At 49.9% G+C, this 27,355-nt stretch overlaps 1 protein-coding gene across 6 annotated transcripts in view; it reads left to right on the top strand.

Moving 5' to 3' along the window:
• The window catches only part of LOC147705753 (eukaryotic translation initiation factor 3 subunit C-like), a 638,241-nt gene that overhangs the window by 193,092 nt on the left and 417,794 nt on the right, over positions 1-27,355 (top strand). For all 6 annotated transcript variants that reach the window (XM_086932195.1, XM_086932193.1, XM_086932197.1 and 3 more), the window contains 4 exons: positions 7,270-7,391; positions 7,779-7,944; positions 8,379-8,482; positions 8,600-8,741. In XM_086932195.1, coding sequence (XP_086788321.1) covers positions 7,270-7,391; positions 7,779-7,944; positions 8,379-8,482; positions 8,600-8,741 — 534 coding nt within the window. The remainder of the gene's footprint in view (positions 1-7,269; positions 7,392-7,778; positions 7,945-8,378; positions 8,483-8,599; positions 8,742-27,355) is intronic.

The raw sequence follows: 27,355 nt of genomic DNA, 5'->3' as shown, positions 1-27,355 counted from the left end.
TACAAAATAGACAACATCTATCTCTATTTAGAGTACCTGCAATAAAAGCATTTATGGAAGGATTAAAGAGGATAATCCCACCCAGGTTACCGCCTGCTCCAGTATGGAACCTAAATGTAGTCCTTACAAGACTCATGGGACCCCCCTTTGAACCGTTACATATATGTGAACTACAATTTCTAACATGGCAAACTGCTTTCCTTGTTGCCATTACCTCTCTCAGAAGAGTTAGTGAAATCCAAGCATTCACAACATGTAGAGCTGCAGAATCCTACATGCCATCCCGCCTCCCCGGGACTTGTATCCGTTCCACTTGTCTGTGGTTATTTTTCTCCACTCCTGGAGAAAAAATCTCAGCCTGCCTCCTACTGGTGTTACATGTTCTTTTGTGTCTTGTCCGTGTAGCCCTCTCCTCCTTTTCAATACTCTCCGCGCGTGAGTCCTCTCTATGCCGGCTGTGTGAGGCAGCCTGGGTATTTAGAACGCGGAAATGCAATATCGTCTATGGCGGCATCCTGAAGCACCGTGAGGCTCAGATGTTTATACGGTCAATTTACCGAACAAATCGGCACCTTGAAAAACGAGTAGGAGTATCTTGTATCATCGGCTTGCCTGTGAAGAAGTAATTTTAAATCCAGTGATTTGAACCCAGGAGTAGGAGTCCGAAAATTAGGACCCACCCATTTAGGTGCATTGAATTCACCACTACAAGTGACCTGAAATCATCAACAGGAACTCTTGATTAAAGACATTTACATCAAGGTACCTATTCGCCATGTTATATACATGAAGTATCGGCTTCCTTACATGGATGAGGCTATGGGCTCAAGGATATCTGTTGGGAAGTTGCAAATTTGGATCTACTCCCACCGCTTGCTCTAGTTTGAAGGGGTTATTAAAAATCCCTTGGTTGCCCCTGTTTGTTCCTATGGTCCTGATGAAGACTCGCAATCCCCAGGTCTAAATCACCGTTCGGGTATAAGTCGAGTCGAAACGTCGACATCTTCATTACACAACCTTGGACCAATTGTTCATCAGCATTGTATACAGTCCAAAATATAGGATATATAGGCCCATGTATTACAATGTTTGTGATTGCAATAATATAAACTATATTTTTGGCCAGGTACTCAATACGGCAAATTATATGTCCGATATTGATTGCAAAATAATGTGAATAATTTCTTGTCCACCGCTGTGTATTTCCTTTCCTTTCACTTGTCTCATTTTCCTGATCACATCTTTTCTTTGCACGCTCCTGTTTAGGGGCAACCTATGTGTTTTTTACCTACTTGAAAAAAATATATTGTTAAAATATGAATACAGAAATGAAATTTAAAAATAAAATAGGAATATATTTTCTTTAACCGCGGTGTAAGGTTTCTCTCAGTATAATTAAGTATTTGAGTACTATAGAGCAGACTGGACAGTGTTATTGATTCATTATTGATTAAGTCTCCTGCATGTTCAACTGCTTCAGGACCCTCACCAAACCCACTTCCTCCACACACATCTCCGAACCCAACCGCCTGAAATGCATCCTACTGAACACCCGCTCGGTCCACAGACATGCAACAGAACTCTGGGACCTAATCGACACTGCGTCACCTGACATCGCCTTCCTTACTGAAACATGGATGAACGCATCTTCTGCTCCCGACATCGCCATAGCCATACCGGACGCTTACAAGATTATCCGAAAAGACCGCACCAATCAAACTGGAGGAGGCATCGCCATCGTCCACAGAAACACCATCAAAATTACAACCAGCTCCGACGACAATCTTGCATCCGCCGAACACCTCCACTTCCAGATCCACACCGACCCCAGGACCACCCTTAGAGACACCCTCATTTACAGGCCTCCAGGCACCCGCACTCAATTCAGCGACGACATCACAGACTTCGTCAGCCCGCACGCCCTCGCCTCAGAGAACTACATTCTTCTAGGAGACCTCAACTACCACCTTGAAAACATACTCGACAGCAACACCACCACCCTTCTGGACAACCTGGCCAATCTTGGACTCAAACAACTGGTTGACACCCCCACTCACACAGCCAGACACACGCTCGACCCGATCTTCACCTCCAGCAAGCACATCTCCTTCGATCGCACTACAGCTCTCCACTGGACGGATCACAGCTGTGTTCACTTAAACTACAAAACCACCCTGATCCACAACAGTCCACAACCCATTCCCCGGAGAAACTGGAACAAAATCACCATCGACCGACTCCTCACATCACTCAACCAAAACCCTCCCGCCCTCTCAATGGACCCAGACCAAGCGGCCACCAACCTCAGGCAATTGATTACCCACAGTGCGGACGAATTAGCACCCCTGAAAAAGCACCAGTTGAAATCAGCCAGCAAAAAGGCTCCCTGGTTCAATGATGAACTTAAAAAATCCAAGAAGCTGTGCCGCACCATCGAGAAGAATTGGAGAAAAAACCCAACCTCAGACAACATGGCCTCCCTCAAGACAGCCACCCGCAAACACCACCAACTGATTCGATCCGCCAAGAAATCAGCATTCAAGGACCGTCTCGACAACAATTCTCATAACAGGAACTCTTCAATATCGTCAAAGAATTCACTAACCCCACCGCAGCATCCAACGACATCACTCCCTCCCAAGACCTCTGCGATGCGCTATCCTCCTTCTTCTACAACAAAATTGCCGACATCCACAACAGCTTCAAGCATACTCCCTGTGATCAACCCGCCCCACCCCCTTCAGATCCCACTCCTCCAACTAACAACCTCAGTGCCTGGAACCCAATCACCACTGAAGACACCATTCGCATCATGAACTCAATCCACTCTGGCTCGCCTTCTGACCCCTGTCCCCACCACATCTTCAACAAAGCTGACTCCATCATCGCACCCCATCTCCGAGATGTCATCAACTGCTCTTTCAACTCTGCCACCTTCCCAGAAATCTGGTAACACGCCGAACTTAGTGCCCTGCTGAAAAAACCCACAGCAGACCCCTCAGAACTGAAAAACTACCGACCCATATCCCTCCTCCCTTTCCCGGCCAAAGTCATTGAGAAAGCCGTCAACAGCCAGCTCGCCGCCTTCCTTGAATCCAACAACTCCCTTGATCCATCTCAATCCGGATTTCGAGCCAAACACAGCACTGAAACCGCCCTCATTGCAGCGACCGACGACATACGAGCACTCTTGGACAACGGAGAAACAGTGGCCCTCATCCTACTCGACCTCTCTGCCGCTTTCGACACAGTCTGCCACAGCACCCTTATACAAAGGAAAAGCCTTGGACTGGATCATCTTGTTCCTAGCTGGGAGAACTCAGAGAGTCCGACTTCCCCCATTCTACTCAGAGGCCACCGAAGTCATCTGCGGCGTACCTCAAGGATCCTCACTCAGTCCCACCCTCTTCAACGTGTACATGAGTCCTCTCGCCTCTATCGCGCGTCAACACAACCTCAACATCATCTCTTACGCCAACGACACCCAGCTAATCCTTTCCCTCACCAAAGACCCCAACACCGCCAAAACCAATCTTCACGAAGGCATGAACGAAGTAGCCGAATGGAGGAAACGGAGCCGCCTAAAACTCAACTCAGACAAAACAGAGGTGCTCATCCTAGGATCCTCCCCCTCAGCTTGGGACGACTCTTGGTGGCCTTCCGCTCTGGGCACAGCACCCACACCCACAGACCATGCACGTAACCTTGGCTTCATTCTAGACTCCTCTCTCTCAATGTCCAGACAAGTCAACGCAGTCTCGTCGTCCTGCTTCAACGTCCTTCGCATTCTCAAAAAGATCTTCCGAAAGATCCCCCTCGAGACAAGAAAGACTGTCACCCATGCACTGGTCACGAGTCGTCTGAATTATGGCAACACACTTTACGCCGGAATTACAGCAAAATTACAGAAAAAACTCCAGCGCATCCAAAACGCGTCTGCGAGACTCATATTAGACATCCCGCGCCAAGATCACATCACCGGACACCTAAAAGACCTCCACTGGCTTCCCGTCAGCAAAAGAATTACTTTCCGCCTTCTCACCCACGCACACAATGCCCTTTATAATCTAGGACCCGAATGCCTCAACACTCGACTGTCCTTCTGCAAACCCACACGCCAACTAAGATCATTCAATCAAGCCCTCGCCGCAGTCTCGCGCATCCGAAAATCCACCATGGGTGGCAGATCCTAAGGACTGTGGTCAGTGTAGTTTAGTATTCCGCAATGTATCCTTCTTCGCCATCCCTGGACACGTGTTTCGGGGTATTTACCCCTCATCAGCAGGGAATAGGCCATCTTCTTATCTTCTGGGGTTGCCGGTGGCTGCCAAATATTGCCAGGTCTAGTACCACTCAAGCGCAGGTGCGGGGTCCCAGGCTCATCAGCCCGACAGCTCGAGGGAGCTTTAAACATTTCAAAAGGGGGTGGGGTCGCACACCACTCACGCACCAGCGGGATCGCCCCTAAGGACTGTGGTCAGTGTAGTTTAGTATTCCGCGATGTATCCTTCTTCGCCATCCCTGGACACGTTTCGGGGTATTTACCCCTCATCAGCAGGGAATAGGCCATCTTCTTATCTTCTGGGGTTGCCGGTGGCTGCCAAATATTGCCAGGTCTAGTACCACTCAGGCGCGCAGGTGCGGTGTCCCAGGCTCGTCAGCCCGACAGCTCGAGGGAGCTTTAAACATTTCAAAAGGGGGTGGGGTCGCACACCACTCACGCACCAGCGGGATCGCCCCTAAGGACTGTGGTCAGTGTAGTTTAGTATTCCGCGATGTAGCCTTCTTCGCCTTCGCGAAGATAGCAAGATCAAAAGATGATGCATCGCGAACACTCTACTACAATGACCAGAGACCTTAGGGGCAACTTCCGCCGGTGTGTGAGTAGTGTGCGACCCCACCCCCTTTTTGTAACTTTAAGCTCCCTTGTGCAGCGGGCTGACGAGCCTTGGATCCCGCACCTACGCGCCGGAGTGGTACTATACCTGGCAGATATTGGCAGCCATCGGCGACCCCAGAACACTGCCTATCCCTGCTGACGAGGGTTGAAAACCCGAAACACGTGTCCAGGGATGGCGAAGACAGCGAAGATAGCAAGATCGAAAGATGATGCATCGCGAACACTCTACTACAATGACCAGAGTCCTTAGGGGCAACTTCCGCCGGTGTGTGAGTAGTGTGCGACCCCACCCCCTTTTTGTAACTTTAAGCTCCCTTGAGCAGCGGGCTGACGAGCCTGGGATCCCGCACCTACGCGCCGGAGTGGTACTATACCTGGCAGATATTGGCAGCCATCGGCGACCCCAGAACACTGCCTATCCCTGCTGACGAGGGTTGAAAACCCGAAACACGTGTCCAGGGATGGCGAAGATAGCAAGATCGAAAGATGATGCATCGCGAACACTCTACTACAATGACCAGAGTCCTTAGGGGCAACTTCCGCCGGTGTGTGAGTAGTGTGCGACCCCACCCTCTTTTTGTCACTGTACCTATTGTGTTTACAAAGTTCATTGCCTTCCTGCAAAGTACTAATCTGAGATCACGCATGCTGAGAAAGGTATATTTTGATACCTGTTGGTTCTAAAAAAACAACTATATCTTTTGATATAAAAACAATTGGCCTGGAGTTCAGTCCTTGAGTGTGTGAAACCTTTTGCTGACTGAGTGTGTACAACAAATGCTTTACACTGTCCTCTGGTACGGCCTTACTGCTCAACCAAGCTACCACTTTAGAGAGTAAGGTCACACCTGGCTTTAACCTCTGTTATACCTCTGGGGATTGTGGACTCTATACACACTGTACCTTACTTTGGTCCAGTATATATAGTGCCACTTTCTCACACCTACTTTAAGTCCTGAAGAACAGTCCTGAAGAGTTATTGATAAGTGGTCCTATGCAGTGTATGTTGTCCCCATAGGTTCACATTACCCAAATACAGTATTGTCTATGTAAATACTTAAAGTCTATCTTAAAAAGTACTTATCTGATCAGGAAGATCTTGGTGCCTAAAATAATATAAAAAACAGTTTATACAAATTGGTGTCTGATTTCTTTGAGCGTGTTCCATTTGAGTGTGTACACAAATGCTCAAAACTACCACAAATTAGAGCACTTGACATTTTTGAAGAAAGCCCTGTAAACCAATAAGGGATGCCGGGACACTCTACAGTGTACTTTGTTTTAGTGCACTATAGAGAGCCAGCTTCCTACAGCATGGGTGCCACCAGGTCTCTGAATTGTGTGGGACACTACAGATGCAGACCAATGGCTCCTTCACCATGCATCCACATAGCTGTGCAGTACCCACGTCACAGGCACTGCCATCTACTCACTCTTGGCGCCAGGGGCATCTTCTGCAACGCCTCGCCTCCATCAGCTGCAGTCTGTCTCTCTTCAGTCCAAACCAAACACCCACCCACTCCACTTCTCCACTGTATGGGGTCTCCCCACCACACTCCTTCTATGGCTTCAAGGGTAGGGAAGGCACCCTCCGGTGTGGTTCGCAACGTTCCTTTGCAGCCCACCACAGCCCCCCTGCACCAGCCAAGGACACTGTGTGCTTCTTCCAGAGCCACACCTGGCAAGCCCCGCAGATCTCCTATGCAGCATATGGGGGACTCTGCCAGATGCAGATCACTTGTGAGAGGCTGCAGCTTTTTCAGACGAACCAGGTATCCTCTCTCCTAAATGTGCATCCACAGCCATGTCGCTGTTTTTGTGCTCCTGACAGTATATTTTTATCCCCATAGCGGTTCTCCAGCCGCAGAATGGCGAGGAATACTGGGCAGGCATCTGGGAGCTTAGGTATATGCAACCCTGTTTGTGCGCGGCTAGGCAGATCCCCTGCACAGCATTGATTTTTAACCTATTTTGTAAAGAAAATTAATTGCAGAACAAGTGATCTGTTTACAGATTTGCAGAAAAACAAAGATTCTACCAACATCTCCAAATCTGGCAGGGTAGACTTCCATAGAGGACAAAAAAAAAACTGTATGGAAAACCTACGCAGTCTGAAAATGGCAGCTAAACAATGATGATCTAGGATGTAACCACTGGCGAACTCATTCCACCCAGATTGTTAATGTTCACGCATCAAGACTATGCAAGCCTTGCTGAAAAATGAAAGATAGAATTTCCCACAAGTATTTCAAATGTTGGTTGATGGGTATATGGTTTGTAGTAGCTCATTCTCATTAGGAAGGTTAGCCCTTCTCATGTGCGTTGAGCTCAGTGGTGGATTCTATAACCTATTACTCTTCCCCCCCCAGGAAGAAGATGAGGAAGAAGAATCTTCTGATGAAGATTGGGGCTCTGAATCGGATGAATCAGATTCCTCCTCTGATGATGAAGAAGGCAAATACGCGTCTCTGGCAGTCAAGTTCTTGAAAAAGTATGTTTCCTTTTCTCCTTTCATTAGGATTTCTTTTTCTCATTTAATCTCCAAGAAAATGCATTTGAACACAAGTGGTTTTGTGGTGGTGAGGTGTTGAGATCCCCATACTGATGAGTGGATTCAGGAAATTATATAAATCAGGTAATTGGCAGAGGCTGAGAAATAGGCTCCAAATACCTTCTATTTGAAGTTGTCCTGCTTCTAAAGTTACACCGTAAAAGTTGGATACCACCCACCTAGTCACATTGCCTGCTGTTACTGCTCCCACTTCCATGGAGTTGAAGAGCAAATTCTCTTTTGCAGCCTGGTTTTCTCACTCCTTTTACGTTAAATTGAAGGATCCCTGTTTAATTTAAGGAGCCTGTGTTTTCATCCCACCCCTAGGCCCATGACAGAGGAGGGCAAGAAGGCTGTCGAGAAGAAGAAAGAAGAAAAAGTTAAAAAGAAGCATGACCGAAAAGGTAAAAAGACTCAAGATGAAGAAGAGGAGCATGAAGAAGAAGCAGGTGGCGAATGGGAGAAAGTTAAAGGTGGTGTTCCATTAGTCAAGGTAAGCTTGTGAAGAGGGGTCCCACTATATCATTCTGCTTTTCTGCCATTGCAGTATCATTCTTGGACTTATCTCTACTACTGACATCTTTCCCAAATGTTAAAGGGTTTGTTCACTTATGTAAATTTCTTTCATTGTTTCTTCTCACTTCCAGGTCACTCTTGCCAAGTGTGTTTTTCGTCCGTGCTATTCCCTTGCCCTCCCCCTCTCTTCATAGATTTAATTGCTTAGATCCTGTACTCTGGTAATGGATCAGGCAGATACTTGCCTCAAGTTGAAGATTAGTGCTTAACGGTGTGCAACCCTAGTAAAAGTACCAGTGCTAGTTATACAAATTGGTAGTTTTCCCTTTTTCCTCTTCTCCCTAACCACATTGTCTTCTCTTCTTACCATGTTTACTGATCATTAGGCTGATGCATTTGTTCCTTTTTTAGGAGAAGCCCAAAATGTTTGCCAAAGGAACGGAAATCACCCCGGTCATAGTGGTAAAGAAACTTAATGAGATCCTCCAGGCACGAGGCAAGAAGGGGACTGACAGGTGTGTGTGTGTGTGTGTTCACCAGACTCGAGACCTATGACCTTGGGAATTCTTCCTCTGAGAAATGCAAAAAATGTACACCAGTGAACAGTCTCATATAATATCTTCCTTCCCTAGGGCGGCACAGATTGAGCTGCTTCACCTTCTGGCCAACATAGCGGCGGAGAACAACCTGGGCGAGGGTATCTCTGTAAAGATCAAATTCAACATTGTGGCTTCATTGTACGACTACAATCCCAACCTGGCAACCTTCATGAAGGTAAGCACATCTACCCCCTTTTTTAACAGACCATATCCTAGTGTTTTTCTGTCTACATTTTGTCTTCTTCACCCATGCTGCTCCTTCTCCCTGCAAGTCATCTACTTCTCCTTCCTTGTCCCTAAAAAAAAAAAACAGCTCCCCAACTTTGACAATTCGCTGAAGGTGTTCGATGGTCTTTGCTCTTTGAGCACTTTTGTTTGTCAGATTTATATAATTGTGTTTTATGTTTTTTAAAAACCTTAATGAGCTTCTGCATACAGTACGCCTAGTATTTTTACTACCTTTAAACAAAACAATCCAATATAAAAAAGCAGAATGCCGATAGATCTCAAAAGCCTTTCAAAGAATGCTTAATCATTGCAATGTTTCCTTTATCTTCTACCTCCTTCCTTTATGGATAAACATTTTATTGAGTAATGTGCACAATAAACTATAAAACTGAACCAGTCAAAAGCCCTACTTCAGTGTTTTTCCTTCTCTTGCTGACTCATTAGCACCACCTTTTCTCATAAACAAAATTCTATGACATTTTTTTCCACCCACTCTTGGTGTACTATAGGTTGAAGCTATTGTGAAGATGTTTAGTACTTCAGAGTACTTGACATTATGGATGTTTCTCTGTTATCCTGATAACTGTACCAAAGCCAGTTGATGAAAACCCGTCTCTGAGAAAGTATTTTTAGAACCAACAGGTATCAAAATATACTGTTTGAGGCATGTGGGATGCTGAATTCATATCGGTGCATAGATCGCCGCCTAGTGTTGGGTCCGGATGATTGCACATTGTTGTCCTGGAAGAGTCTTCGAAGTATCACGAGATAGGTGGCTCCTCCCCTGGACTACAGTACGCATGAGCATCCTCTCCATCCTCAGATTGTTTTTTTCCGTCATTGGGTTTGGATGTACTTTCGATACTCTGAGTTCGGAAATAGATTAAAAACTTTCTAAAGGCCTACGGGGCCTACGTCTGTATTGTTCTTCAATCGGTACCAACTACTTATTCCTGTTCTTTCTACTCAGGACGTCGAATCGGGCCGCGTGGCCTTCTCGACACCAGAGCCAATCGTCGATGGAACAAAGTCCTTTCAAGCGATGCCCCAACTGTAATTCAAAATACTCATACATTGATAAACACCCAGTCTGCAACAAGTGTTTATCTCCAGAACACAACGAAGCCGACTGCTTAGCTTGTGCTCAATTTCGGTCCAAGAAGACACTTCGGGTTCGACGAGCAGCGAGGCAGACGATGCAGAAGTCAGCGCCTGAGCCAGAGATCATCTTTGAAGACGACGAAGAAGTCGTCGAGCCTGAAGACTCGGATCAGCAGGCGGAGCAGCAGTTGGAACATGACTCCAACTACTGCGTGGATGACTAAGAAGACACCGTCGGGGTAGGGGACGACGATCCAGGCATTGGAGCCGTCGAGGACGACTCCGGGGAGGACGCTGGGCCAACCGTGAGTACAGAGCCCAATATATTCGCAGGATCTGAAAGAGACACGTTAGTGATAGATACCTTACCTTAGAATATCCCCAGGCGCCAGACTGGATCCAGAATTTTTTTGCGTAGCAATACCCCTGCGCGTCGGTAGGCGTCGTCTGCGGCTCCACGTCAGTCGTCGGCGTCGTTAGCGCCGGAATGACGTCGTCGGAGTACTTAGACGCCGACCATGCGCGCTGACGTCAGTTCTTCTTTTTTCCGCGCCAGCTAGCGCAGATCCGGAAGAAGCTCTACCCCCAGTCAATTTTTGACTGAACTTTTTGATCTTTTGATCACTCTGTTTCTTCGAGGCTTCGACTCTATCGGTGCCGGTAGGGATGCCCGGGTACAAGCCCTGCTCGAAGTGCGATCGACTGATGTCGGTCACGGACCCCCATCGCCGGATCCTGAAGTGCTTAGGCCTCGACCATGACGATCGAACCTGCTCCTACTGCCGGGCCCTGACGTCGAAGGCTAGGCGGGAGCGGTCCCGCAAGCAACTCGAGCTGAGGCAGTCGGCCCGGCGCCGCTCCAGGTCCCGGTCCCAGTCCCACGGGAGGTCGAGGGACAGGTCGCGAGGTCGGAGTCATCGAAGCTCCGGGAGTGGACACCGGTCGTCAGGTTCCAAGTCCTCAGATAAGAGGCATAAGAGGTCGGAGCGACGTTATCGTTCCTCCAACCCACCCCGACGCTCTCACGATGCGGCCGGGGGCTCGGGCGACACCGCCCACGCGGCTCCGCGGGAGTCTCAAGCGTCGCCGCCTGCCCCACACCTTCGGGTCCCTGGCGCCGGAGGAGATCGAGCGGTACCTCATGGCCATGAGGACCCTCCCTCCTCAGTCGGTTTCCGTGATGCCTTCGGGCCCAACGGTTCCGTCTGGAGGTCCTAACGGGTCGGGTGCTTCGGCCCCGACGCCGTCGGTTGCTTCGGCCCTGGCGCCGCCGGCGACTTCGGTCTCTGCGCCGCGGGGCATCGCCGGTCGACCTTACGACCTTACGACCTCACCGGTGCCGTCTCCACAGGTGTCGTCCCCGGCGCCCATTGTGGGTGCCGTCCCCAATGTTTCCTGCGGTCCGACTCCGGCGTCGGAACGGCGCCGCTGGGCGCAGATTCCGTCGGCCTTTGGAGATTTTTCTCCATGAGGAGGCCCTGTCTACTAATCCTGGTTTACAGGACACAGGTGACGAGGAGGATTGGGAGGGGTCCGAGGACCCTCTGGCACAGGAGTGTTAGTCTCAACAGGACTGGACATATGAGCTTGGGGAGGCCAGTGGTATTGACACATCGCCAGACACTGGATTTGTCTCCCCTCCGACTGTGGCTTCGGAGGAGGATCTAGATATAGCGTAGTGTTGACTAAGGCAGCCAAGGCCTTAAACCTTGAGCTCCCCGTCGCGGCCGTGAGGACTAACCTCCTCACTGAGGTCCTCAAACCGCAGTCAAGCTCGGCCGAATCTCTGCTGCTGTTCAATGAGGCCTTGTGTGACGTTCTTGTGGGCACTTGGTCCAAGCCCACCACAGGTCCGCCTGTGGATAGGAACGTGGCCAGACGCTACCGCCCCGGGCGACCCATGCTTTTTGTCCACCCATCCCACCCCCGAGAGCCTGGTCATCCAGGCCTCCAATTCCCAGACCGCATTCCCGTCGGCCCGCCTGACAGGAAATCCAAGAGATATGAACAGTTCGGGAAGAAGGTGTTCTCGTCCGTTAGCCTAGGGCTGCGGTCTGTTAATACCGCCTGTCTCTTGGGCCGCTACACCCACACTTTGTGGGACACGGTTGCGGACGTGCTGCCACAATGCCCGGAGGAGGTCCGGGCTAAACTCGCCCAAACCCTTGCGGCGGGACAAGATGCAGCGCGTTATTCCATTCGGTGTGGGCTGGATACAACGGACTCACTGGGCAGGGCAATGGCAACGACGGTGGCGGTTCGACGCCACGCCTGGTTGAGGTCCTCCAACTTCTCGGCCGATGTCCAGGCCACTCTTCTGGACATGCCGTTCGATGGCCGTCGCCTCTTCGGCGACAAGGCAGACCATGCGCTGGAACGTTTCAAGGACTCCAGGGCTACGGCCAAGTCCTTGGGCCTCTCGGCCCCACGCCAGCAATCGGGTGCCTTTCTCTCCTTTTGTGGCCACGGAAGGGGCGCCCCCACACGTGCTGCCAGCCACGCGCCGCAGAATGTCCAACAGCGCGGTGGCGGCCGTGGAAACCGCCGTGGCGGCGGTCGGGGACAACGGCAAGGCCAGTCCACACCTCCCTCCACAGCACCCGCCTCAAAACCTTCCTAGTCAGTTTTCAGGCCCATGTGACACCTGTGGGAGGCAGGGTTCGCCATCACCTCTCCCACTGGCGCACTATCACATCGGACAGGAGGGTGCTGCAGATCGTCCGAAGGGGCTACTCCCTCCACTTCGAGGCGACCCCTCCATCCATGTCGAGCAAAGATAGACTAGGCTGTTCCTACAAATTAGAAGTTAAGAAAAGTTAGATGAGATTAAGGTATGGTCACAAGGAGGGTAAGGGTAGTGCTCTGTGGAGGACTACTCTGGGTATCCAATATGTTGGTAATAATGGCCTCACACACCCTTGCGAGTGTCATGCTTCATCATTGGCGTTTGCTCCTCGTTGGGCAGGCGGTGCAATACCCAACGGGCTCACCTCAGAGAGGGGCTCTTTGGCGGAGATCTTTTTACCAACTGCCTAAGGGTGAAGTGTGGGTGAGGGGCCAGAAAGGAAAGGATAGTGTAAATACGTGAATTAAAATGTGGCACAAGGTACCGGAGACCAATTTATTCTGGTGGTCCCTTGCCACATGTAAAAACAGTGGGTAGCCTATGATTGCTGGAAATTATGATTCCTTATCACGATCTAGGACTACAAGACTTATCGTGAGGTCAACATGTTTCTCGCCTATGCACACTGGCTGCGATTCTTCAGGACCTAGTGGTTACATCTATCTCTAATATAACGTGACCTAGACTAGTGTCAGTTAAAAATAGTTGTACTACCTGAATGGGACAGCTCTTGCCTACGGTCAAGGTGTCTAGGTGTCAACAGTACCCGGTAGGTTTTACATCAAGGGAAAAGAACCATAGGGGTTTAAGGTTCAAGAAGCCTTGGTAAAAGCACGATTTGCCTACCCATCTCACCCCTCCATCCATGCCACCGCGTGTCGGGGGATCACTTGCAACTTCTGCAAGAGGAAGTCACGGCCCTCTTGGCCAAGGGGGCCATCGAGCGCGTTCCTGGGCCAGAAGTAGGGTGTGGATGTTACTCCCACTACTTTCTGGTACCCAAGAAGGGCAAAGGGGGCCTACACCCTATCTTGGACCTACGGAACGTCAACGGCTTCCTCCGGAAGGAGAAGTTCAAGATGCTGACTTTGGCTCAGGTCCTAGCTGCCCTGGACCCGGGAGACTGGCTGGCAGCGTTGGACTTGCAGGACGCTTATTTCCACATCCCCGTCCTGCCGGCCCACCGGCGTTACCTGCGGTTCACGGTAGGCCAAGAGCACTTTCAGTTTACTGTGCTCCCCTTCGGCCTTACCAGCGCCCCACGGGTGTTCATGAAGGTGATGGCGGTGGTCGCAGCTCATCTGCGCAGGTTAGGGGTATCAGTCTTTCCCTACCTAGGCGACTGGTTGTTGAAGGCGGGCCCGCCCCAGACAGTCGTCAGCCACCTCCAGACTACTGCCGACCTCCTGCACTTGCTGGGGTTCTCCATCAATGTGCCGAAGTCACACCTGTGTCCCTCTCAGAAGCTCCTCTTCATCGGAGCGATTCTCGACTCGGCGCAGTTTCGGGTTTACCCACCCGAACAGCGGGTTCGGGATATACAGGCTCTGATTCCCATCTTTCAGCCGTTATCCCGAGTCTCGGTCAGGTTGACGCTGCGGCTTCTGGGGCTGATGTCCTCCTGCATCCTTCTGGTGCATCACACCAGGTGGCGGATGCGGGCTCTGCAGTGGGACCTGAAGTTTCAGTGAGCCCAGCATCAGGGCAACCTGTCCGATCATGTCTTGATCTCGGAAGGGGCACGGCGAAACAACTGCAGTGGTGGCTCACGGACCGCCACTGGGTCAGTGGCAGATCCCTCTCCCTACCCCACCCGGAGCACGTGGTTGTGACGGACGCGTCCCTCCAGGGCTGGGGAGGCCATATGGGAGAGGCGGAGATCAGAGGCCTCTGGTCTCCGGCGGAGTCCCGGCTCCATATCAACATGTTGGAGCTGCGGGCGATTCGTCTAGCACTGAAGGCATTCCTCCCCTCTGTCCGGGGGAGTGTAGTGCAAGTGTTCACCGACAACACCACAGCCATGTGGTACTGCAACCAACAAGGCGGGGTGGGGTTGTGGACCCTATGCCAGGAGGCTCTGCGCCTCTGGCAATGGCTGGAACATCAGGGCGTGACCCTGGTGGTTCAACACCTGGCAGGCTCTCTGAATGCCAGGGCAGACTAACTCAGCCGTCGGTGCATGATGGATCACGAATGGCGTCTGAACTCAGAAGTGGCGCAAGGTCTCTTTCAGCAATGGGGAGAGCTTTGGTTAGATCTATTCGCCACCGAAGAGAACGCGCAATGTCATCAGTTCTGCGCGTTGGAATTTCCAAGGCGGCACTCGCTCGGAGACGCTTTTCGTCGCGAGTGGAGTTGCGGTCTATTGTACGCCTTTCCGCCTATACCACTTCTGCCCAGAGTGCTGAAGAAGATCAGGCGCGACCGGGCCCAGGTTATCCTTGTGGCTCCGGACTGGGCACGAAGATACTGGTATCCCGAGCTACTCAGCATGTCAGTCGATCCCCCGATTCGTCTGCCTCTTCGGGAGGACCTTCTGTCGCAGCAGCAGGGGACGGTGCTGCACCCGAACCTGTCCAGTCTCCACCTACAAGCTTGGAGATTGAGCGGCGACAGTTGAGGCCATTTGACTTGCCTCCTGAAGTCTGTGATATCATTCTGGCAGCCAGGCGTCCCTCCACTAAGTCGGTATACGCCTGCTGGTGGAACAGATTTGTGGCATGGTGCGCAGCAAAGGCTGTGGATCCTCTCTCTGCACCCCTTTCGGAAGTGCTGCTTTTCCTTCTTTCCCTGGCCCAGCAGGGCTCTGCTCTGGGCACTCTTAAAGGGTACCTTTCTGCTCTTTCCGCCTTCTTACGGCTACCTGATCAGCCTTCCTTATTCAAGTCCCCCATTGTAAATAGGTTTCTGAAGGGCATCACACACATGTTCCCTCCTGTTCCCTTCGTGATGCCCCAGTGGCACTTGAATCTTGTTCTCACTTATCTGATGTGTGCTCCCTTTGAGCCGCTCCATAACTGTCCTCTCCGTCTTCTCACATTGAAGACTGCTTTCCTGGTCGCCATCACCTCTGCCAGGAGGGTGAGCGAGCTCCAGGCTCTTTCTTCTACTCCACCTTTCCTATCTGTTCATCCAGACAAGGTGGTGGTGCGTACACGACCTTCCTTTCTGTCCAGGGTTGTCACGGCCTTCCACATCGGGCAGTCCATTACTTTGCCCACCTTCTTTCCGCCTCCGCATCCCACGCAAGAGGAAGAGAGGCTCCACCGGCTGGATCCAAAACGTGCGCTCTCCTATTACCTAGATCGCACACGCCAATTCCGGGTGGATGACCAACTCTTTGTTGGTTACGTGGGCGCGAAGAAGGGAAAGGCAGTACACAAGAGGACCATTTAGCGGTGGATCATCTTGTGTATTCAGGCATGTTACTCCATGGCGAAAAAGGAGCACCCTGCTGGATTGCGGGCTCATTCCACTCATGCCACGGCAACGACAACTGCCCTGGGCCGAGGAGTCCCCTTACAGGACATTTGCCAGGCAGCGACGTGGGCCTCGCTGCACACGTTCGCAAGACACTACTGCCTGGAATTCAAGCCGGAGGGATTGCTTCTTTGGCCGTGCCGTTCTCCAGGACTTTCTGGTGTGATATTGGTTCGCAGACCCACCACCGGGGTTGGTATTGCTGGGGTATCTATTCTAAGGTAAGGAATCTATCATGAACGTGTCTCTTTCAGATGCACAAGTTACTACTTGTGTAACGATATATCTGTAAGAGACATTAGTTAGTGATAGATTCCTTACCGACCCACACATCCTCCCCGTTCTCCGAACCGATATCTAGGGTTAAGGTCATCCCCTTTCAGGGCCCTAGTTTCGTGGCACCAGTGTTGGTTCTATCATGGCTCTGCGTATCTGGCGTGGAAAAGCTGTGTATCAGAACTGACGTCAGCGCGCATGGGCGGCTAAGTACTCCGACGTCATTCCGGCGCTGCCGACGACGGACGCGGAGCTGCAGACGACGCCTACCGACGCGCAGGGGTATTGCTACGCAAAAAAATTCCGGATCCAGTCTGACGCCTGGGGATATTCTAAGTTAAGGAATCTATCACTAACTAATGTCTCTTACAGATATATTGTTACACAAGTAGTAACTTGTGCTTCAGATCCAGAGGCTCAGGTCGAGGCATCGCCGGAAGGCCTTAGCCAAGATCAAAACGACGATTCTAGAGCCCCACAGTTAAGCCCGGTTAAGAATATAATACAAGAGCCATCGGTGCGATATTACCAAACTTTGGGGATATCGAAACCGAAAGTGATAGAACCTAAACGGAAACCGAAACTGATCGACATCCCATTCTTCGGACCGAAAATGGGGGATCCGTCGAAGCCGACCAAACAAAAACAGGTCGTTGACCCGTCGAGGCCGCATGTAAAGGTTGTCGAGGCCAGAGCCAATACACCCATGTCCGCAATTAAGCTGAAGGCCGTCGAGCCGACAACATCTACGTCGACGCCAAGCAACACAAATAAAGGACTCGAACGGACAACGGTTGTCGATCCCAAAGGTCGAACCACCGAGGCAAGTGCACACAAAGACACTCAAGCCAAAATAAAGACTCTAGTCGACGGACTCCGTCGAAACAAGGCAACAAAACATCGCTCCGAAGCAGCAAGCTCTGAAGTAGACACCGGGCCACAGAAGGGTTATCTAACAACCAAAAACAGTTGGATCGATAACCACGGCTTGGAAAACAAAGAGGAGAGTAAGGAGTTGCGTCCGTAGTCGTCGGACGGGGAATACTCCTGATTCCCTGGTCAAGGTTCAGAAGAACAAAATGGAGGAGTACTACCCGATGAGGGTAACAGAAGGCTTTTGTCTACACTCAGGAAACATTGTTCCTTTGTTAGGAAACCCCTCACTCACCACCTAGTGGTGACTTGCTTCATCATCGGGCCCACCCAAGTGGCCTAGCGTCACTTGGGTGTGCTTCAACACCTGCAATTGCAGTGGAGCTGGTAGTGAAGTGTGGGGTGCGAACAAAAAAGAGTGTAAATGTTAAAATTGTCCTGGTTAATGCTTTTATACAATGTTTAATAAAAAAGTAACTGGACAAAATTAAAAATATAGGTGAGATGATAGTAGGGAAGTTACGATCTACTTATCTCTGTTTATGTGTTGGTCGACATGTTTCTACCATAAGGGGAAAATCCCCGGTATTCCTCAGGACCAAAACAAGGAAGTGGGTGGTATGTGCCCCCTAAAAGACACACCCAGCCCTAATTCCTTGGACATCCAGAAGAAAAATATATACTTCTGGGTAAGCACGCCTAGGGTTAAGGGTGCTAAAAACAATGCTGGGGCTCTAGTCGAGCTGCATCAGGCAGGAGTAGGGCGCTACACCGGTTACAACATAATAGTTACGTGTGGCGAAATCAGGCGGATCACCTACTTCTCCGTACTCGCTGCTAGGTAGCAACCTTCGGGCTCGAAGCATGGAGTGTCTAGGTCTCCCCCACCTGAATACAGGACAGCTTCGAGACTATCAATGTAGGAAGGTAACTCCTGACTATGGTTGCCCCCAACTTTTTGCCCTGTGTTTTAGCTGGTTTTTGGACATAGTCGACCTGGGACCCTGCCAATCAGGACCCCAGGCCTACTGCTCTCTCTGTAAAATGGATTCCATGTACCTTAGGTACATTTCCAATTGATACTGGGCCACCTTATCAGACCCTGTAACTCAGGGCATAGGTGTACCCAGGGCCTACCAGGGGCTGCAGCATGTATTATGCCACCCCTGGCTGGCCTCCTAAATTTGACAACTGGCTGCATGACAGCTGGGGCAAAGTCGTGTAATCACCCTTTGCTGTAGATATAGTATACCTATATCTAACCTTAAAATGGACACAGATTCCTATCAGTCACTCCTATGGCAGGCTTTAACAATCCTGAAGGCAGAGTGCTTGGAATCGAGTGAGATGGTGCTCTGGCATGAGCTGAGCCTGTTTGCAGCTTGCGGAACCAAGTCCTAATAGCTGTTCCATGATAACGCATACCATATACTCTTAAGTGCATTATAATCCTCGAAGTTAAATGCTATCTTTGGTATCGCTTTATCAAAACATGTCGAGTAAGGTGTCATACGAATTGGAATACTAACCCCTCGCCAATTCTGGCGACGGGGTTAGCATTCCACCCTTCTAGAGGGACACGACATGTATGTAACTGTGAACCCCGGTTAAAGTTAACTCAAACCTCAGCATCACAAAATGGATGCTGCCAACACAGACACGAGTCTGACCCCCTGCAGCTGGGAGTCCTTCCAGCGAGGGGAGCTTGGACAAAGGGTTTCCTGTCGGGGCGGTGCCAGCACCATCCCAGACAGGGTTTTGTGTATCCTGGGTAGGCAGGGCTTTACAGGAAGGTGACTGAAAGTGGCACCCCGGTGCTCACTACGCATCTGCCGGCTAGAATCAGTTCCAGGGGTACACCAGCCCCTGGCCTTGGGAAAGTCCGGCATGGGAGAGGGGTGTAACCACCCCCCTTCCTGGTCCCACCCCTAGGGCAGGACCTAGTCGCGTACCCACCCCTTTCTTTAGGATAAAGGCAGGAGCGGGGACCCTTCCAAATTAGATCATCTTTGAATCAAGAAACTACTTTCTACGAAAGGAACTCTCGACTTCTTCTCAAGATTTCTCCCTTGTGGCTAAGGAGTAGTCACCCTGCATCTGCAGGCACCATCTAAGAACTCTGCGGTTTGCTGCACGTCCTTCCTCCGGAATCCGACTGACCAGCTCGACGAGACCCGGCTTCCCTGGCACCTCTGACCTCTACCTACCTCTACAGCTAAGCTGAGAACCGTAGGTGCGACGAGACCTTGAGGGACCGGCCATCATCAGAACTGCACGACTTCTATCCAGCATGACCGCCGAGGGATCCTCTGGTGAGTGCTTTGGGGTCCGAGAAGCCCCGACCCTGAGCAGCTCCTGCACCGAAGTCCAGCCCCCCCGCATCCACGAGATCTGCGTGGGGCCCTTCTGCTTTGTGGCTGCTCACCGCGTTGTCTGGCTACTAGCCCGGTGGCTTGTTGCCTTCCCGACGACGACCTCACCACTGCTGGTCTGGTTGCTCCAGACTGGCCCTTGCTCCCTTCCAAAAGAGGAGCACCCCGGACCCTCCTGGTCCACTCCATACGCCATTTTAGGTCCACCGCGTGGGCTTGAATTTGCCAAGACTTGTTGCCCCAATCCTGGGTCCAGCTACGTCGACAGCATCCACCATCGTGGGACAGCTCGCACCTCCATCCTGGTCGCCGACAACGCCTCCTGGTCCGTGAGACTGCAGAGCCCAGCGTCGCCCACTCACCTGGTCGAGGTGACTTCGCCCGGTGCCATCCTGGTGCCCACACAATCACTGGCTAGTGATTAAGAACTTGGTCCCCTCTGCTTTCAGGTGTCATCCATCTTCGATCCAGGCTTGGATCACTTCGAACTTCAACACTGGTCTCCTGCCAGCAACTTCTTTCTTCAGGCTCCATAGACTGCAACGAGGATTCCCAACGTCTTTCCAGACCTATGCATCCGCAGCCCCTGGGCTAGGTAACTTCGGCATTTCGGTGCCCCAGCATAGCCTCGCTATCCAAGGGTCCAGATCCTTTTTCGTTTTCAGCCTAACTAGTCGGGTTCGCCCGAGAACACTAACTTTGCTTTTACTAGCCTCCATAGACTTTGTCCCGCATCCCGCGTGAGAGTGCACACTCTGCACCCGAGTCCCCTAGGCCTCCTACTAGTAATCTGAAGGTTCAGTAACTTAGTCCTAGGGATCCCAAAGCCTATTAGTCCAGTACTTACCTGCTAGTAATTTCGCATTCCACTTTCATAGTATATGGTTTTTCGTGCCCCTCGGGCATTTGTGTAAATTGTGCAACTTGAAGTATTTTCGTAAGAGTTTTGTTGTGTGCTTAGTACCCTGTCCTCATAAAGAGTACAAGGCTGTTGTGATCTAAATAAATACACTGTTTATTTTCATAACACTTGTGTGGTGTCCTTTCACTTGGTGTTCAAGGGGTATATGTGATGGTATAACAGCTGGCTTAACACGCCCTCTAGAGTTTAGCCCGAAGACTGCTCGTATCCATGCTACTAGGATAGCTGGTCTATAAGGTTGACTTACAACCAATCGCCATAAGGGTTGTTTGGACTGATACATAGTGATCACTAGAATAGTGAACACTGAATATCAGGCCAACTTCTCACAGCTCGCACCTCCATCTTGGTCGCCGACAACGCCTCCTGGTCCGTGAGACTGCAGAGCCCAGCGTCGCCCACTCACCTGGTCGAGGTGACTCCATCCGGTGCCATCCTGGTGCCCATCTAATCACTGGCTAGTGATTCAGAACTTGGTCCCCTCTGCTTACGGGTGTCTTCCATCTTCGATCCAGGCTTGGATCCATCCGAATCTCTTCACTGGTCGCCTGCCAGCAACTTCTTCTTTCAGGCTCCATAGACTGCAACGAGGATTCCCGACGTCTTTCCAGACCTATGCATCCGCAGCCCCTGGGCTAGGTAACTTCGGCATTTCGGTGCCCCAGCATAGCCTCACTATCCAAGGGTCCAGATCCTTTTTCGTTTTCAGCCTAACTAGTCGGATTCGTCCGATATCACTAACTTTGTAAATTCTAGCATCCATAGACTTTGTCCCACATCCCGCGTGAGAGTGCACACTCTGCACCCGAGTCCCCTAGGCCTCCTGCTAGTAATCTGAAGGTTCAGTAGTCCAGTCCTAGCGATTCCAAAGCCTATTAGTACAGTACTTACCTGCTAGTAATTTCGCATTCCACTTTTGTAGTATATGGTTTTCCGTGCCCCTCGGGCACTTGTGTAAATTGGACAACTTAAAGTATTTTCGTAAGAGTTTTGTTGTGTGCTTAGTACCCTGTCCTCATAAAGAGTACAGGGCTGTTGTGATCTAAATAAATACACTGTTTATTTTCATAACACTTGTGTGGTGTCCTTTCACTTGGTGTTCAAGGGGTATATGTGATGGTATAACAGCTGGCTTAACACGCCCTCTAGAGTTTAGCCCGAAGACTGCTCGTATCCATGCTACTAGAATAGCTGGTCTATAAGGTTGACTTACAGCCAATCATCAATAAGGGTTGTTGGACTGATACAAAGTGCTCACTAGAATAGTGAACATTATATATCAGGCCAACTTCTCACAGTTACCCTATTAAATAGAAAAGCCAGACCTGACACTAACGTTGAGTCTTACAGAATACCTCTAAAAAGAAAGACACTTCAACATCTCCAGTTCTTTTTGAGACTATCACACCATATGTGCAGGAAACCTATACGTACTCGCCCACATGCACAGATGACTATGGGGAGTATGAAGACAATGAACAGTACAATTATCAAATGGATAATGACCAGGACATACAAACTCAGCCATGGTCTGACCCTGTGGATCCTGGAGACTCTCAGACAATTCCTGACAATACTGCAAACCCTGTTAAAACATCGCCTACAGAGGACACAGCTGCCTTCAACGCTCTAATAGAAAGGGCAGCATATAATCACCATGTGGAAATGCATGCAGATCCCATTGATGAAGACTTCCTCTTTGACACTTTCATCACCTCTGAGTAGAACGTCAAAACATTGCCAATGCTAAAAGGGGTGCTTAAGCATGCAGGGGACATATTTAAAGACACAACCAGGGCACGGGTTATTAACCCTAGGTTAGAGAGAAAATACAGCCCAGCACCGGTTGACCCTACATACATTAAGGGACAACTGCCTTTGGACTCTTTAGTCGTCTCCAATGCACGTAAATGTGCTAATTCTCAAACCTCTGGCAAAACTCCACCTCCAGACAAAGAGTCCAAAATTCTGGAGGCTTCAGGCAAAAGGGTGGCTGCTCAAGCAGCTAACATATGGAGAATTGCAAACACGCAGGCCCTGTTAGTCGGGTATGACAGGGCGCACGATGACACACTGGAGCAAATCTTCCAACATCTACCAGACCTTTATAAGGAACAGGCAGAATTCCTTTAAGTCACAGGTAAAGTAGGTTCTCGTTACTTTTGTAATCCAGGACGGGACTCCTAGGTTCAGTACTTGGGTCTCTACCTTAGACAGGTAAATAATTGTTTTAGTAGTTGGTAGCAGTTTCTGCAGAATTTAAAGGGTCTGGAGCCCTCAGAACACGAAGAGGAAGAGGACCTCTATTACACAGAGGGTGAATATGGGGAGCAGCAGCCAAGCTACGGCTCGGGATCCTCGACGGCCCAAGACCAGGAATGGCAGGACATCGAGGCCGAAAACCCGGAGGAGGCTGTGGAGACCTACCCCTCGAGGCCTTCGCCGCCGGATGACATTAGGGCATGAGGTTGCCAGGAAGGCAGCAGCAGCTTATGGGGTTAAGCTGGAAGAGGAGAAGCCTAAAGCAGACTTCCTGCTGGAAACATTGCTCCCCACGCAGACAAGAAGCCAGTTCTTGCCCATGCTGAAAAGTATCACGGACCAGGGGAAGGAAGCGTTCAAAGACCCGGCTACATGCAGATCAGTCATGCCGAGGACAGAGAAGAAATACAAATTCTCCTCCCAGGACCCTCCTACATCAAGGGGTCCGTCACAGCAGATTCAATAATCGCTGCAACGGCCAGAAGAAGGGCCAACGTCCCAACAACATCTGGGCCACCACCTGACAAGGAAAGCAGGAGGATGGACCGGACGGGAAGAAAAATTGAGGAACGCCGCAATGCACTGGCGGATGGCTAACTCCAACGCCCTCCTGAACATGCACCAATACCAGCATTGGGATGAGATCAGCCAATTGCTGAAACACCTCCCAGAGCAATACCTTCAGAGGGCATCACACCTTGTGGAAGAGGCGAAAAGCATTGCTAACTCGTGCCTGAAGACAGCCTTGGATGGGGCTGAAACATCCAGCAGACTGATGGCTATAGGCATCACAGAGAGAAGGCAAGCCTGGCTCAGGATGTCAGGCTTCAAAACTGGGGTTCAGAACAACATCATGAACACACCTTTCAATGGAGAAACACTGTTCGGAGCCCCATTTGATGAGAAACTCACCCAACTGAAGAACGACAACGAGACGGCAAGGTCCATGGGGACCCTACAATTGAGAAGAGGCACTCCTACGCGGAGATCGAACGGAAGGGGTGGAAACCAGCAAGGACAATCACACCAGGCGTTCCACCAGAGTCAACAGAGTGACAACCAAGGTCACCAGGGCCAGCAGAAGCAAAACTGGAACTATCAGAACAGGGACCAGTCCTTTCGAGGAAAAGGGAACTGACTAGGCCAGAGAAGGAGAGGTGGTGAACAACCCCCCACTAAGTGACTTCACACGGAAAAAGGTGCTCACCCACTCAAACCCTCCGAGGGAGGAGCACGGGAAAACAAAGAGGAGAGAGCTACACGGACAAGACACAAAAGAACATGTAACACCAGTAGGAGGCTGGCTGAGATGTTTTCTCCAGGAGTGGAAAAAAATAACCACAGACAAGTGGATACTCAACATCATACAGTTCGGATACTGCATAGAGTTGGAAAAGAGACCACCAAAAACAGAAAGCCAAAGAAAAGAGCACTCGGGAAGAGAGCTGCAATTGCTACAAGAGGAAGCTCAGGAACTCCTCCTCAGAGGCAACCGAACCTGGATCTACGGTTCCTAAACAAATATGTAAAGACTTAAAATTCAAGATGACGTCCCTACAAAAGGTCATCCCACAGATAAAGGTCGGGGACTTCTTGTCCACCGTAGACCTCAAAGATGCGTACCTGCACATCCCCATGAATAGGCAACACAAGCACATGCTAAGATTCACAGTAAACAAGGATCACTACCAATTCACAACCCTGGCATTCGGTCTAAAGTCCGCACCAACGTTATTCACCAAATGCCTCGCAGCAGGCCACAGGTCACAAGAACGCTAACAAGCCTGGGATTCTCCATACACTGGGGAAAATGCTCGATGGAACCGGAGCAAGTGAAGATCTTCCTGGGAGCTCAAATCATCACCGTCCAATGCAGGCTGTTACCCAGCGAAAAAAGGACACTCAGCCTACTGAGGAAGAAACGTCACTACCAGAAGGGGCGAGCTCTGACAGTGAGGACAGTGAGCAAGATCTTGGGAATGATGGCGTCATGCATACACCTGGTCCCCAATATACGCCTACAGATGTGACCACTCCAAGAGTGGCTGCAACAGCAATGGTCACAATCTACAGGAAGTTGGGAGGATCTAGTGGTTGTAACGCACAAGGTGCAGGAAGAAATGACGTGGTGGATCAAAGAGAGGATAACAGTAGGTAAGCCTCTAACGCCACCGGACCCAACAGTGACCATCACCACAGACGCATCCCAGAAGGGATGGTGCCCACACACAGGCTCAGAGTGAGGGGTCTGTGGAGCCCAGCGGATGTGGTCAGACACATCAATTACCTGGAGCTGAAAACAGGGTTGCTTGCCCTCAAGGCCTTTCAGAAACAACTGTACAACCAGAAGGTGCTGATACAAACAGACAACACCACAACAATGTTTTACATCAACAAGCAGGGGGGGAACTCCATCATTCCCTCTGTCAAGCTTGGCACAGAAAATCTGGAGATGGGCAATACCACTCAAAATAGACCTGCTAGCCATGCACCTGCTCAGCAGGCAGACTTCAGCATCCCACGAGTGGGAACTCAACATACAGGAAACAGAGAGACTATTCAGGAGGTGGGGCACTCCGACAATAGACCTGTTTGCAACACGCCAGAATGCAAAATGCCAGTACTTTGCATCCAGACAACCAGAGGCACTATCCCAGGAGAATGCCATATGGATAAGCTGGTCAAAAACATTTGCCTACGCTTTTCCCCCGATACCACTGATCCCCAGGGTTCTCAACAAATGCATGACGAGCAACATGACACTCATCCTGGTGGCACCACAATGGGCCAGGCAGACCTGGTACTCACAGATAATGGAGATGGCGCAGGGTCAACCCCACAAGTTCTCAAAAAGAGATCTATTCTCCATGGAAAAGTTCTACACCCATAGCCGGAGAGCCTCAACCTCTCAGCCTGGCTCCTGAGGACTTGGAGTTCGCACATCTAAAACTACCAGAGAGCACCCTGCGGGTGCTGCGAGAGGCAAGAAGGCACAGCACACGCAAGTGCTATGGGGAAAAATGGAAAAGATTCACTTAACGGTGCTGCAAGAAAAAACTCCATAGAAAGCTGACCAGGGAATCAACGGTGCTAAGATACCTCACGCACCTAATAAAAGCTAAGCTCATCCTCGCTGAGGGTACACTTGGCAGCGATTGTGGCATACACAAGAGGAGAAAGAGGGAGAAGCTCCTTTACATCTCAAGTAGTAAAAAGATTCTTGGAAGGAGCGCTCGGGCCCTTCAATAGACAATGCAATTTCCGCACAGGAATGGGTCCAACATTTCCAGGCACTCTACAGTATCACTGTTCCCTTAGACGATCCTATCCTTACAAGATGTACAATGTACACAGACCAAGAGAGGCCTACAAGATGCGGTAAACACATTTTCCCAATATAGGAGTAAAAGTGGGCTTCTTATAAATGTCTCCAAGACCTTCACTATGTCCTGTGGCCCAAAGAAAACCAGAGCACCATGCAATATAATTTTGGAAAATAAACGTGTTGACCTAGCAGATATTTTCTGTTACTTAGGGGTCCACATGGATAGACGACTTAATTGGAAACCTGCAGTCACAGCGAGAGCTTTAGCCTTTACTAAAGCAACAGAAGCACTTTTAAATTTTTCAAAAAAGATAGGATCAAGGCCACCCAGGGAGCTCCTTCAAATTTATAAACCCAAATGCGTTTCCATTGGCACCTATGGTGCAGGGTTATGGGGGATGCAGTCTCTGGAAACTATTCAACGAATAGAGAATACATTCTTAAGGTATGTTCTGGCAATGCCTAACAGCACATCAACATATGTACTGCACGCTGAGCTTGCCATACAACATATCTCCGATATCATTAAGATGGCACCAATTTTACTGTGGCATAACATATGGACCAATCCAGCCACAATATTGAATAGAACGGTAATAGAGGACTGTTTGCTATGCAATGGGGTAAAACGTATTGCTTGGCTCGCCTACATTAAGAACTCCTTTTCTGACATTGGTCATCCAGAATATTTCTCTAATCCAACCATAATGGATTCTGTTTCCAGACCCAGTTTAAAAAGAACACTGTTGGAACACTTTGAATCGATCAGATGGAAAAATGAACGGTCCAAGATATCAGTCATAAACCATGACTAAGTGACATTACATAGAAACATCCAGCTGTATCTTGTTGTTGACCAACCTTTTTTTTTTTATTGTAGAATATGAACATCTTTTCGATTTGAAACGTTTTTTAGATTTATAACTCTCCCAAGGTGTAACAATTGGTCCAAGGATAAACTTATCTGCCCCTGTGATGAGACATCAACTCAATCCCATATCCACTGTACTTTATATTGCACTTTATATTCTTACCCAAGGCGTCAAATACTAAGGCCTCTCTTGCTAACATGGGGATTAAGAAATTCAAGAGAGGCCTATAATAAACTACGGGCTTTGGAAGATCATTACACGATCAATACTGTAACGATGTACTTAAGAGCAATAATGAAACTAAGACGGACCATTATATTCGAAGAATTTTTTGTACCCCTGATGAAATAATGCTATGTACTTGCCGCGTTTAAACCTATTTGCCCCTATTTTAATGTCTAGTGTTATCTGTTTAAAAACACTGAATATGGATTTTAAAATTGGTTATTCGT

The sequence above is a fragment of the Lissotriton vulgaris genome, chromosome 7, assembly GCF_964263255.1.
Source record: "Lissotriton vulgaris chromosome 7, aLisVul1.2, whole genome shotgun sequence".
NCBI lineage: Eukaryota > Metazoa > Chordata > Amphibia > Caudata > Salamandridae > Lissotriton > Lissotriton vulgaris.
Note: the sequence above shows the minus strand (reverse complement) of the source record. Positions and strands in the feature narration are given on the sequence as shown.